Source organism: Seriola lalandi, unplaced genomic scaffold, assembly GCF_002814215.2.
Source record: "Seriola lalandi dorsalis isolate HSWRI2012SDOR001 ecotype SW California unplaced genomic scaffold, Sedor1 jcf7180002054995, whole genome shotgun sequence".
NCBI classification, from domain to species: Eukaryota; Metazoa; Chordata; class Actinopteri; order Carangiformes; family Carangidae; genus Seriola; species Seriola lalandi.
In genome coordinates this window covers 599107-611863 of record NW_019525544.1, presented here as the reverse complement: position 1 = coordinate 611863, position 12757 = coordinate 599107, and the positions used below count along the sequence as shown (strand labels likewise).

General features: G+C 40.1%; 1 protein-coding gene across 3 annotated transcripts in view; it reads right to left on the bottom strand.

Annotated features, from left to right (window-relative positions):
- crebrf (creb3 regulatory factor) overlaps positions 1-12757 on the bottom strand; it is a 31974-nt gene that overhangs the window by 15973 nt on the left and 3244 nt on the right. For all 3 annotated transcript variants that reach the window (XM_023397104.2, XM_087171381.1, XM_087171382.1), the window contains 3 exons: positions 5896-6130; positions 4530-4655; positions 1548-1723 (listed from right to left, as the gene is read on the bottom strand). In XM_023397104.2, coding sequence (XP_023252872.1) covers positions 1548-1723; positions 4530-4655; positions 5896-5904 — 311 coding nt within the window. In that variant the 5' untranslated portion in view covers positions 5905-6130. The remainder of the gene's footprint in view (positions 1-1547; positions 1724-4529; positions 4656-5895; positions 6131-12757) is intronic.

Genomic DNA, 12757 nt, shown 5'->3' with positions numbered 1-12757 from the left:
GACACTGTCTGACTTAATCTCTTTATGGCGATCCAGAAACACTTTCCATAACGCATCAGAGCTACTAAATAGCAGCGTGGGACCAGTCTGGACAGTTGAGGTTGTAAAAGAATGACTAACTCATTAGCCGAAATATGCAGTACTTTCCTCTGTTCCACTCAAATATGACCTCAATCAACCCCGTCAGTGGCAGATTCCCCCAACCCCACCTCCGCCTCCGCCTGAACTATTCCACCTCAGCTTTAATGGCCTTTAGATTTCAGAGACTGTTGTCTGCCCTCAGCTGACACTCAACATCAAAGAAGAGAATACACACACAATCCTGGCAGCAAAGCATCAGGATAGCTGTAAGACAGGCAGAGCATCACCGGAGATCCCGGGAATCTGTGGCAGAGCGCTGCTAGGTTCACTGGCCCTTTAAACCTCTCCCTGCCTCCGAGCAAAACCACTACCTGCTCCAAATCATCCAGTGTCAGACCAAGACGAGCAGCCGTGACAATTACCAGTCAGTGACGGTAAAAAAAACCTTCAGGCTCCTGTTCAATCTCAAAACGTTCACAAACTATCCTCTCACCTGTTTGCAGATAAACAAATGATTTCATATCCGTTTCATATAAACCTATAAATGGCAAACTGGTGACTTCTGGAGTAGAAAAGATTTTAAATGTCTTCTAAACTACCACAGCAATACTCCCAAATCACAAGCTGTTGTTTTCCAGAAGACCCAGTTCACCTAAAGGAAGTTAGAATCAGCCTGGTTCTCTCAACTAAAGCTAACTAGTGCTAGGCTATAAACGAACTAAACCATGGTCGCATGACTTCAACGTCACCAACGGTAACCTTCCAACTTGTAATTTGATTGAGTGCTTACCTCTTCTACAAAAGCCTCTCCGCTTAGAAAGTTAATAATAGTTAACAAGAGCACCAGTATAAACACAATGAGGCTGTAAAGGGCGACTGGTGAGTAGATCAGTTTTCGTGTTCAGCGTGATGATGTTTAATGTCCCAGACAACCTCTGTAGTCTCAGTTAGCCACTTGTTAGCAACACCGCAACAGTAGTATTTACTGACATATTTTATGTTGTAGAATGAAACATGAAAATGTCTTGAGCTCGTGTCGACCACAGACCTTATTTCAAGCAACAAAAAAAACACAAAAACCAAAAACACATTCAAAAAGCCATTGGCTTCCAGACAAGGGAACCTGAAGTCCTGAGCTTTGGATACACAGTCAATACTAACTCTTTCATAGGACTTGATGGCACTGAGAATAATATTGAATTTTGCCAGACAAACCATTGAGAGGATACTGTAAATAGTGCAAGCTGTACAATGTGGTACTTACCACGTATTTATTCTAAGCAACTCAGTAATTGTTTCTTTCTCAGGGAATGCAATTTTCTGCCACTTAAGAACCAAAAAACAAGTAAGCCATCTGAGTTTCATTAAATTCATCAGTATGTTTTCATGTCTCATTAACTTGCTGCTGTTTTTTTTTTAACTTGATCTAAAAATAAAATACAGCACATAAATAAATAATGCAGTACCTGGTGAGGTCTTCCCAGTAGGTGTCCCACTGTTCAAACGCTGAGCTGCTGTAGACTGTCTCACACTCGCCTAAACCCATGAGCTGATCCACACAGCCCTCCATCTCCTTTCCTCCGTCCCCGACCCCCACCACGCTGTCCCCACAGGGGCTCTGCCGGTGGGTCATGTCTCTGTCCTGCAGAAAGGAAGAAAAGATGGAGGTGAGTCAAGCAGGTGGTGGGTTGAAGACGGTCTATTTTAAATTCTATTTAGTTTAGATTTTGTCGTATTAGGAGAATTTTGTGAACTTGTGCAAAAACATTTAATATCACAAACCAATCAATGATTATTGCAACCATAGATTCATTGTGACTTACTCTGACATCCATTGAAAATGAATGTCTATAAATCTGCTTAGAAATCAAGTTTCTTTCCCATGAAAGATAAAAGTTCATTTAAAAATTGCGCAATTTGAGCACCTATCAAAAGGACATCATGACTGATCAGTCCAGGAAATAAACTGTTATGAACAACCTGACTTTTATCTTTTATCTGTCACAAATACAACAGTGCATGAAAAGAAAGTGGCAGCTAGGGTTGGAAATATGACAAAATACAATATACTAATCAGAGGTTACTGGGTTATAATTGGAAAATTGGATTTTTGTATGATTTGTGCATGACTTTGATGAAGTATATTAACTTATCGGGTTTTCAATTTGCTGGATGAGCCAAAAACATCATTCCCATCTGGTTATCGAGCTATAAACAGTTTCCCAACTGATTCCAGGAACTACACTGTATCAGAATCGACAGATTGACAGAGGATTTTATTCATATAGCTCGCTCCTAGCTGCAGCCAAAGATAACAGCACAACAAAAACAACAACACATCTCTCGGCCACCTCAGAGCACCGTGGAGTCAAGTTGTCCTGGTCATCTCAGTCTGTTTAAATAAGTTGCAGTTGAGATTTTTATTGTCCTACTAGAGGAAATTCTTTGAAAGAGCTGGTATTATGCACACAATTTAGAGAAGAATAAAGGGTGTATGACAACACAAAATAAAATACTGAGCTGTGTGAGGAATCAAACTGAGAATCAATCAATCAAACTGGGAGCATTTATATTGCACATGGGATGAATGAAAACTTGAAACCTGTTGCATCTAATTTTAAGAAACCTGTAAGTCTGACAGGTGGAGTAGATCATAAGAAATTACTGCAGAAATTGTTTTATTTTTACAAAACCGGAAAAGAAGCTGTTAAGTTAACCCATATCTGTCCGTGCTGAAAGACGAAGATGGCACTGAAGATGACAAGTCATCCTCCACATTAAAGTGTTACTATGGTGCACGACTTGGCAGTGGCAGTGAATCACTTCTGTTTAGTTTAAAGCAGGCAGTAAATTGAGGTGGACACCTGCAGCTGACAGCAACAGTGGTGACAGGTTTAAAGCTGCCTCACATCACACGCCTGTGAGCCTGACAAATGTCACACGGCTGCTAAACAATTAGACACAGATCTCTGTTTTAAATGCCACGCAGGCAGCTTAGCTGACCTCAGGCAAATGTCTATTCAGTTTTTCAATGTAATTTAAATTCATACATTTCTCACTATCAGTCCTACTAGACTGAAAACCACTGTAAAAGTTTGAGGAATCAAAAGCTTTCTTCAAGCACAATCTTTATCAAGCACGTGTTTGGAAATATTGGAAATAATAATAATATCTATTTTAGTGACGTATATAAGGTCCTGTTCACACCTGGCGTCCACATGCGTCTTGGGTGATCCGACTACAAGTGTAAGTACGTCAGTTCACACCTGACATTAAACTGCCTCTCCACACGCATTCAAGTGATCTCTTGTGTCTGAACAGCGCCAAGGAGTGAAAAGGTCTGTTTTGAATTCAATGTTATCGTCTTTCCTGTTTAATTAAAAAATAAAAATCACAAAAATTTAATTCAATTTTAAATGTTGCAAAGTTATGTAAAACTTTTGACGGCAATATTTGTTTTGTGTTTGTGGCCCTCTATTTGAATTGAATTTTAATAAGTTAAAAAATGAGCAAAACAAAAATATCTCAGTGCCACGGTTCTTTTAAATGAGCATCCTCTCTGGTGTTTGTCGGGAGCTTGTGTGCTGTGTACCATGTAACCTATTTTTTTTTACTCATGCTGAGCTGAGCCGTGAGCAACTATGACCACTCAAGTGTTTTTCCTCTGCACATAATGGAAGGTCAAGCGCGTTGTTTACCTAGATGACACACTGGGGGTCTGCTGAATTAAGAGTCTGTCAGCTGCAGCTCTTCATTGATCTGTGACTGTTTCTGTTAGCACTATTCCAACCAGCAATCTATAACACTGACGCTACACAATAAAAGGCTATCGCTGTTTGCCAGGCAAAAGCTTTTAATGTGAAGTGGCAGCAGCAGGAAATGTTCAGTTAGCATCAACAGAGACTGACAGTGATCAGTAAACAGTAAAATAAGGCTGATATCCGACAGTGAACAGGAAGCGAAACTACAAACTACAGACATTCTGTTAGATGCTCGGGTGGAGATTGCAGAGATTTGTTCTTTTTTTGGTTCAGCGCTCAAATAAAAACAAAATCTGAGCTTAAACCACCTGCAGTTCAGCCCCGGAGAACAGACAGATGCTACTTAAATACGTAACAAACATAAGTATGCTTAGATTAATGTTTTTTGTGCCAGTCAGTGTATATAAAACCCTATAAGACAGGAATATTAGCACTTAACAACAGTCAAAATTTCCAATTTATTTATGTTTCCACCACAATAATAAACTAATCTACTGTTCAGATGTAACTCAGTGACAGCGTCGCATGAGCAGCTGTGACTGATTTTTAAAAGAAGTCAGGCTCAAAGGATGGTTAACAAGGCCTGATGCCTGCCTGTGAGGTGTCTGTGTGTGTGTGTGTGTGTGTGCGTGCGTGCGTGCGTGCGTGCGTGCGTGCGTGCGTGCGTGCGTGCGTGTAGCCACTCACCAATTCGTACATGAAATCTGGGTCAGAGCTGGTGGCAAGCAGCTCAGTGCTGGTCAGGGCCTGGTCAGCAAATGAGTAGTTCTGAAAGGCGTCCCCAAAGGGAGGCTCCATCCCACTGACGCTGGGCTACAGCACAACAGGAAGAAAAGACAATTTAAAAAAATATAATAAACATCACCACCACCAAAAGCAAAATCTGATAAAACAAATTCTTTCTTTGCCTTTCTCCTATCTCTTCTGTGCCCCTCTAGCTCATTATTGTATTCATTATTTTTGTATGAAATGAATCCTGACTTATACTGGAACCAATATTTGTGGGTTTAATATATCCAATATATCCATATAAATGAATAATATAATAATATAAACAAGTAATCTTGATACAGATCCTTTAAATTAAGATACAAACTGGTCGGGATGTTTTGCAGCTAAAAAAAACAACCAAAAAAAAGACCTATCACTGCTCTCTGGTGGACAAACTATGCAATGGCGACATTGTGCCAGATTGCAGTCAGATAAAGCTCATGTCTGCTGTGACTGAAGCAGGTTATTATTAACTAATTTTTGAAGCACTGAAGTGATAAAAAAGTTATGTTGCAGGCCACAAGGCCGCCACTACAGTAAGAGTTTGCAAAGATGGTGACAGGACAGGAGCCGATCACACTAAAATTCATTAAAACTATATGAAAAGGTAGCTAAAGGAGTCAGTACAAAAAAGGTGCAATCATAACTAACTAAGACACCATTGCTGAGCAATATGTCTCTAGAAGTAGTATCTAATATGAATGACAACGTGATAAAGGATGAGGACATGAGAAAGAAAAGCAAAAACACTGGAGGGCAAAGATTCAGGATTAAATCAGCACTGCAGAGGAAAAAAACCTGAATACAAAATTATGTTTACACTGTAAATATTACATCACTTTATACATATTTTTATAAAGTTCCAGAGTTCACATTTCCATTCACTGTCTCACTCCCTGTTAGCTCATCTGCCCCCAGCAGCTGTTCAGATGCAGCGTCCACAGACGTTACACTGGACCAGGGTCACTCACTCGCCTCCCTCAACACATCTGAACTGTGTTTCTATGACACCGTCTGTCAGTGTCTGGTGACTGAGAAGCTCCTTTGTTTTCTCTTTGTTCAGCGGATTTGCAGATTTTATAAAAATATAATTCCCGTAGCTGTAAAAATAAAAGTCCATATTTTTATCTGTTAGGGTTTCACCACTTTATGGTTTTTCATTGATTCTGCAAGTATTCAGCTGGAAATCATCAAATTTCCAGTCTCCAAATGTGTAGGAGGAAACCTGTCTCCCTGTGTGGCAGTGACGGTTCAGTTTCCCTCCATCTGTTGTCCCTCTTACCTGAGGCATTGCCAGGCACAGCTTAAAGCTCCAGCGGGGGGAACCTCTGGGTCTCCTGTCCGGTCCCAGTGGTGTGAGGTTGTCTGATCAGCACAATAAATTACTGCTGAGGGAGACGATCGCAGAGTGCTGGTGGATGCAGCCTGCTAGGCTGGGTGGGGAGGGGGAGAGGGAGGGAGTCTGTAACTGGGCTCAACCTGGTCTGGTCTGGTCTGGTCTCTGTATGCTTTAGGGTCTGTGGTGAAAACACAGAGAGAGCACACAGCAGAAGTATTAGAAAACAAAGGAGAAGGAAACGAAGAAAGAACCCACCAGGAACATGCAGCAACATTTTAACCACAGCTGCTGAGGTTGTTTATAAACCGTGTCACAGATTTGCAAACAAAAGCAAGAAACTCAAAAGTATCTAATAATTAATTTAAAAAACGACATGAAAAATGACAATGACGACTGTGTGATTAACTGCTGAATCCATCGGCTGATAAACATGAAAGTATTGTCTCATTTTGATAATTGATTATTTTAGGATGAAAAAAACATCACTGGTTCCTTCGACTAAAATGTGAATATTTATATTTACGTTAGTCTTCTATAAAAGTGAACTGAAACCAAAAACCAAACCAAAACCAATGTTTCGATATTGTGAAAAATATCGTATATGACGGGAACATTCAACATTATCCAGTATCGGCTGAAGTCTAGTACAATTGATGAATCACACGCTGTATTTTTTAACTGCATCATGAAGTTCACTGAAGAGAGAAGAATATCAAACAGACAAACTGCCAAAATGCTGAACCATTAGAAAGCAGAGCAGTTACAGAGTTAACAAGTCCCAGTTTATTGAAAACATTTCACTAGAGCACACATTGCATTAAACTATGCTCTAAAATTAGATACTGGATGCCCAGGGTTAAAAGTTTGTACAGTGTGTGCATATGTCAACAAGGCCCTTTTCTCCTCTGAGCATTTGTAGCTATTAATATGCCTGTGTTGTTTTCTCTTTCCTCCTTATTCCTTTCATGCTTGTAAGCTGCTTCATACTATTTTATAAGATGTTTTCTTGCGGTGTATCGTTTTAAATGCTGCCAGAAAACTGCCCTGTGGGGGCAATAAGGATCTACATAGTTTAACCGAAGATATCAGTGTATTGATTATTTATCCCACACACATACATGAAGTCGGTTTCTCTCTCTGTGAACTGTACTGCGAGAGAGAGAGTAAATGAAAGCAACATGTGGTTATAAAACCAGTCTGTTTCCTTTCTGTTTGCAGATACAAATCCAGTCCATCTTCTATAAGTTGCTGTGATTGCAGAGGATATAATAACCCATATTCACCTGTGAGGCAGGTCATAAGGTGTGTCAGACCAGAACTGGCCAGGTGGAATTTACAAAGACGCAGTGTGGAGCAAAGCAGGTGGGGCAGGAAATAGTGATGGCATGGTTGCAAGCATAAGCTGCAGGACAACATTTTACAAGTTGGGAATTATAAACCTTTATATGTCATCATTTGTTATCAATGTCTATTCACTGCCAGTTATACAGCATCCCTCCTTCTCTGCTGCTCGTATTATCTCTCCATGCAGCTGCACAAACAACGTAAATGATCACTATTTCCTAAAGGAGGGGTGTGTGCCACCTTCTGTGTAACAGACACTGAAGAGGCTCGCTGTTTCACAGGGAAGCTAACTCATCTCTAAACCCTCTTCACTGAAATGGGGAGTGAATTTCAGTTGCTAGATAGCTTATGGACTTGAGACGCTAACTGGTCATTTTTTTTGGTACAATACAGTGTCAACTGGAATTGCACCTAGTAGAGCACGAGGCCAAAGCCAAACAAGCTTATATTTTCTGCACCAAACTGTACAAACTCACAGATCTCAATACCATAAATATGTCAGATTTTTTACATCAAGATCCATAAATTATTTCCTGACAAACTGATGAACGCTATCTTGTGAAAAAGTGAAAAATTCTTGGAAGCACTCCTTAAACCGGATCCACACCCAATCAGAAAAATCGGTTCAGTACATTTTGCGTAATCCTGCTGACAAACAAGCAAACAAACCAACTAGAGGGGCAGAGCTCGAGTGCAGACCTCCGCCAAGGCCAGTGTCAAACATCATACACCAGACTTCATGAAATTATTAGTAAATGATCCAGATCTGCATTAACATTTAATGATCCATGACCCATCCCTGCTGGCAAATGAATAGACACGGGTGAAACCATAACCTGCATGGTGGAGGTAATGAAAGTAAAGTTAAGTAAAACTTCCCTTAAGCTTTTCTTTTATCCATGTGCTGGTCCTACTGAACAATAACAACAGCCAGGCCTTTGTTTGTCATATAAATAGCTTCCATATCTTTGGAGGAACACATCATGGGAAACACTGTCTGACTGCTTCTAGAAATGCCGAACGCTTGCCTCAGGCCTCCCTCTGTTTTCTGAGAGCTGCTGGAGTGGAGGCTGGACCCTCCGTCTGCGTCTCCAGAGCTGGATCTAAAGTCAACACAGCACTGGACCATGCCAGTCTACCATAATCTCATCCTTCCTCATCTGTCTCTCTTTCTCACCTCTGCTGTCACAGACTTAAGGTCTAAATATACTTTCATGTTCTGAGGCCTGTATCGTGAAGAAAGATTAGTGGGTTAGATGGGGTAGATCACTGTCATAGTTAACGTATGCTATCGATGGAAATAATTCAGAAACCCCTTCCCCTTACACCTCTCTCACGTCATACTAGTGAGAGCTGTGGCAGATCATTTCTGTCACTTCTTCTTCACGCCATGACTGACCAGCTGTGCTGAGGTGAGAAATTATTTATACTGTTGTACTGATGATGTTTTATCACGCAACTGGGGTGGTCACATGAATACACTGAAGTCTAGATAGTTAACAGTTTCATAATACCCATAATCTGGGGGTTATGTTCAGTGAAACCAGGTAATTCAAAAGGAGCCAGATTAAGTTGGAGTGCTTTGTGATGCAGGATCCTGATGTTCTTCTGAATCCCATCTGATCAGAGCAATGAAGAAGGTGCAAGAAGTCTTACAGATTGACCATATTAACGGGGACAAGTCCTGTTCCTCTTATTTTTATTTGATACTCAATTAGAACAATAATCAGAGGCAGACAAGGGATTAATTCCATTTTCAGAGACTATACAAACAACTAATCTCATGTCACAAATATGATACAAACTAGGAAAGGCAACCAACAATTAAAGTTATAATCGATTACTGTGGTGACTGCTGTAATCATTTAGTCTATAAAATGACAATAAAATAGTAAAAATGACCAACCCATGTTTCAAAGAGCCCAAGGTCACTCCTTCACATGTCTTGTTTTGCCAAACCAACAGCCCAAAACCCAAAGACATTCATGTTTACAATGATATACAACAGAGAAAAGTATCAGATATTCACAATTAAGAGGATATACCTATTTATTATTTTAAAAAATAATCAATTATCCAAATAGTTGCATTTTTTTTTCTTTTGTTTGACTAACTGATTATTCAACTGATAGACTCAGCTTTAATATGAAGTAAGGAAACAGTGGTGTCAATGACGCTCTTGTTGCACAGGCAGAGGTGAGGCATCTGGTAATCTCTGTCTGAATGTGTAAATATTTGTCTGTATTTAAATGACCTGCACAATACTCTTCATTGTGCTTTTGTCCAATTTCTAACAATAACATACCACCCTAGAAAGTCCATTAACAAAGAGCCCACAGCATCCAGCAGCTTGTTGCTATCTCCCCAGCAGCTGCCGGAAGTTTCTGTGAGAGTAAACCACTGAGATATTTGTGATGCACACCAGTCCCACAGCAGCCATTCGCTCAGAAATCACCAACTTTTCCAAACTCAGCTGCCTTCCCACATGCCTTCAGAGAACAAGTGATCTGTTCTGAGTAAAGCATACATAAGACGTAACCTTAATTTCATCTTTATCATCACTTTCACCCTTGTGCTTGTAGCTTGTTTTTCATTCTCTTGCTTTCCCGCTCCACCTACCAGCTGCAGCACAGGGGCTGATCTTTGTCTGCTTTTGCATCGCAAATAAATGAGATTCTGCATGAAGACGCGACCCATGCAGTGAAACAGCTGACACGCAATCATGCACCAATCCCACTCCTCTCTGAGGCCGAGGGACGACATCCTGTCCCCTCACTGGGTGCTGACAGACTCAAATGAACTCCTCACCCCTGAGATCTGTCCTCGTATATATGCTCACTTTGCATAGAGACAGGAAGTGGCAGAGCGCAGTACTAGTACAGCAGAATTTGTAAAAGCAACACCTTTACAAACACCAAAGCACATGCATGCACATAAGTCTGGGCAGACTTTATGCATGTACACGCATGTAGCGTGAACATACTCTCTTAGTGACCAACAATATATTTGGAAGCTCAGCCTTGCAAAAATACAAATTGTGATCATCATCCTATCTCAATGTGTACTTCCTTCCTGGGCAGCTGTGTCTGGCTTCTCTTGTTACAGAAGCAGAATGAGGAAACATATGGCCTGAACACAACAATAACAGCAGCATTAATCCAGATTCTCTGCTATCACAGAGGGAAACAGAAAGCCTGTGTTCACAACCAGGGATCTTCCAAACATGTAGAAAACCAGTCACCGCACTTCTCACCTCTTCAGTCAAAGCTGTACTGAATATTTTCCAGTAGCAGAGTTTAATATAATCCAACTCACTGCTCAGTAGCTGACACAGGCTGTGATGTAGAGCCGGATATTTATGACCGAGCTTGACAGGCCCCAAAAGATTCAAGTTGAATTTCTCTCTCAGGGTTTGGTCAGACTTAGTGCAAAGATGAAAACTGCCAGATCTTTTCTTTTAGCTCTTATGTTTTAGGGCGACAACAGTCTAAACTGGGGTCTTAGGTCAGGGTTCTCGTATAAGGTTCAATTTTAGACTTCAAGGGTTTTCTATTTTTCCCGTTCTAAGGCTGTGACAAACAAAAATACCCTAATACATAATGTAACGGTCACTAAAGAAAGATAGGCTGATGAAACAGTATCAGTTTTACATCTCAGAAGTGCAAGGGGGATTTTAGCCGAGTCTGAAACAAGCGCCAGCGTTTTCCCCTTCCAGCCCAGGTAATAAAACACTCTCCTCACTCCCAATAATTTGATTGACTTGTGATTATGTTGTCATGATGCACTGTGGTGATACATTCTTCTCTATTGCTGCAGCTCACGTTTGGCATATAATCTGTCTTCATACACAATTTACAAAATGTGCTTTTGTTGTTTATAGCAGCCACTGACAACTAACCATAACACGTGGGGTCACAATGCAATCTCTCTACAAATGTGTGGTTTCCTGTGTCAGTGACATATTCGTATATGCGTCTGCATCCAAAATGGACTCAACAGCTGAACAGCTCATCTCTGTGCGTCAGAAAGGAGCATCAGCTGGGGTCTAGCTGAAAGACAGAGATGCATTTTGCCATGACTGTATTATTAGATTGATCAATTATTACAGTGGTAGAAAGAAAACTCAATGCAAGTGCAATAATCATACATTTTACAATTGATTGTCATTTATCAAATAAGCACGCCCAAGCAATGCTAATCATATCCGACAAATATGAAATGTTAAGTTTTATATTATTATAAATGTGGGGTTTGAGCATTTTTATGCGTTTATATGCAAGTGACACCAAACTGTCACTTGCATATAAAAATAAATAAATCAATATATTAAGCAGTAATAAGAGTTATGATTAACTGCACGCCTAAACATACAGGTTAATGTTTGGAAACGTCATTCAACTGTCACCTTTATCTTTGAATTCACAAACACTCAGATCTGGGGAACAAAAAAATATCAATAAATATTTATATTTTCAACAACTAACTCCCACTGCTACTTTCCTCCTCTCCCGTCTGAACAAAAAGAGAGGAGGTTAGTTGTGACTGTGCTGTGCTCAACTCGTAGCTCCTCCACTATCATGCAAACAGCTCACATTCTCCGCCTCACAACATTGGACATGATCCAAGTAGGCCAATCAGCAGTGTCTTATTTGGAATGAGTTACCTACTGATACCAGTCAGCGCCTGATCCCTACAGAGATAATAAGCAGGAGATGCCAGACGTTTACTAAAAAAGAACATGAGAGAGAATCTCTGCAAATACCATGAAAGATTAATCCACAAACCCTAAGTATTTGTGGATGTCCAGTGTGGCAACAGAAAAACACGATGTGGGTTCTCACTCCCTGCCAATTTTGCTTCAAGGTTGAGGTTTGTATTGATTTATTCATATAGTCATTTTAATTACTGCCTTTACATGGTATGAACAGGCAGGTGGCCGTAAGGCTGACAGTTCACAGTTATCGACCATGTATTGATTATGAATTGACTTTGATGTCAGTGTTAAAGTAAGTAAGTAAGAAGTAAAGACTTCAAGTTAATTGTATCTACAAAACACCCAAATGAAAATAAAACATGTTTTCTGAGGTTTGAACATTTTATGTGTGACTTATCAGAGAAAATGTCATAAAAATATCAGTATTTTATGTCACAATGCGGATATCAGTCATAAAACCCACCCATTTTGGACATAAAAGATGAATTTAAGAGCTGACAAAAGCTTTCACAGAATGAGTGTATGGTTAGGGGTCATGGTTAGAGGCCAGGCTGAACTACAAGTGCAATTTTTTTTTCTTCTGTTCACTAAACAGCCCTTGCACCAAAGTACTGCTCTATAAACAGCTCTTAAGACAACAAATTTGTTGCTGCTATGTCGCCACTCTTTATACTATACAGGATAAACAAAGTGTTTAGTGTTTATTATTGAAATATCTTACTTTGTTTTGGGTCATTGATTTCCTCA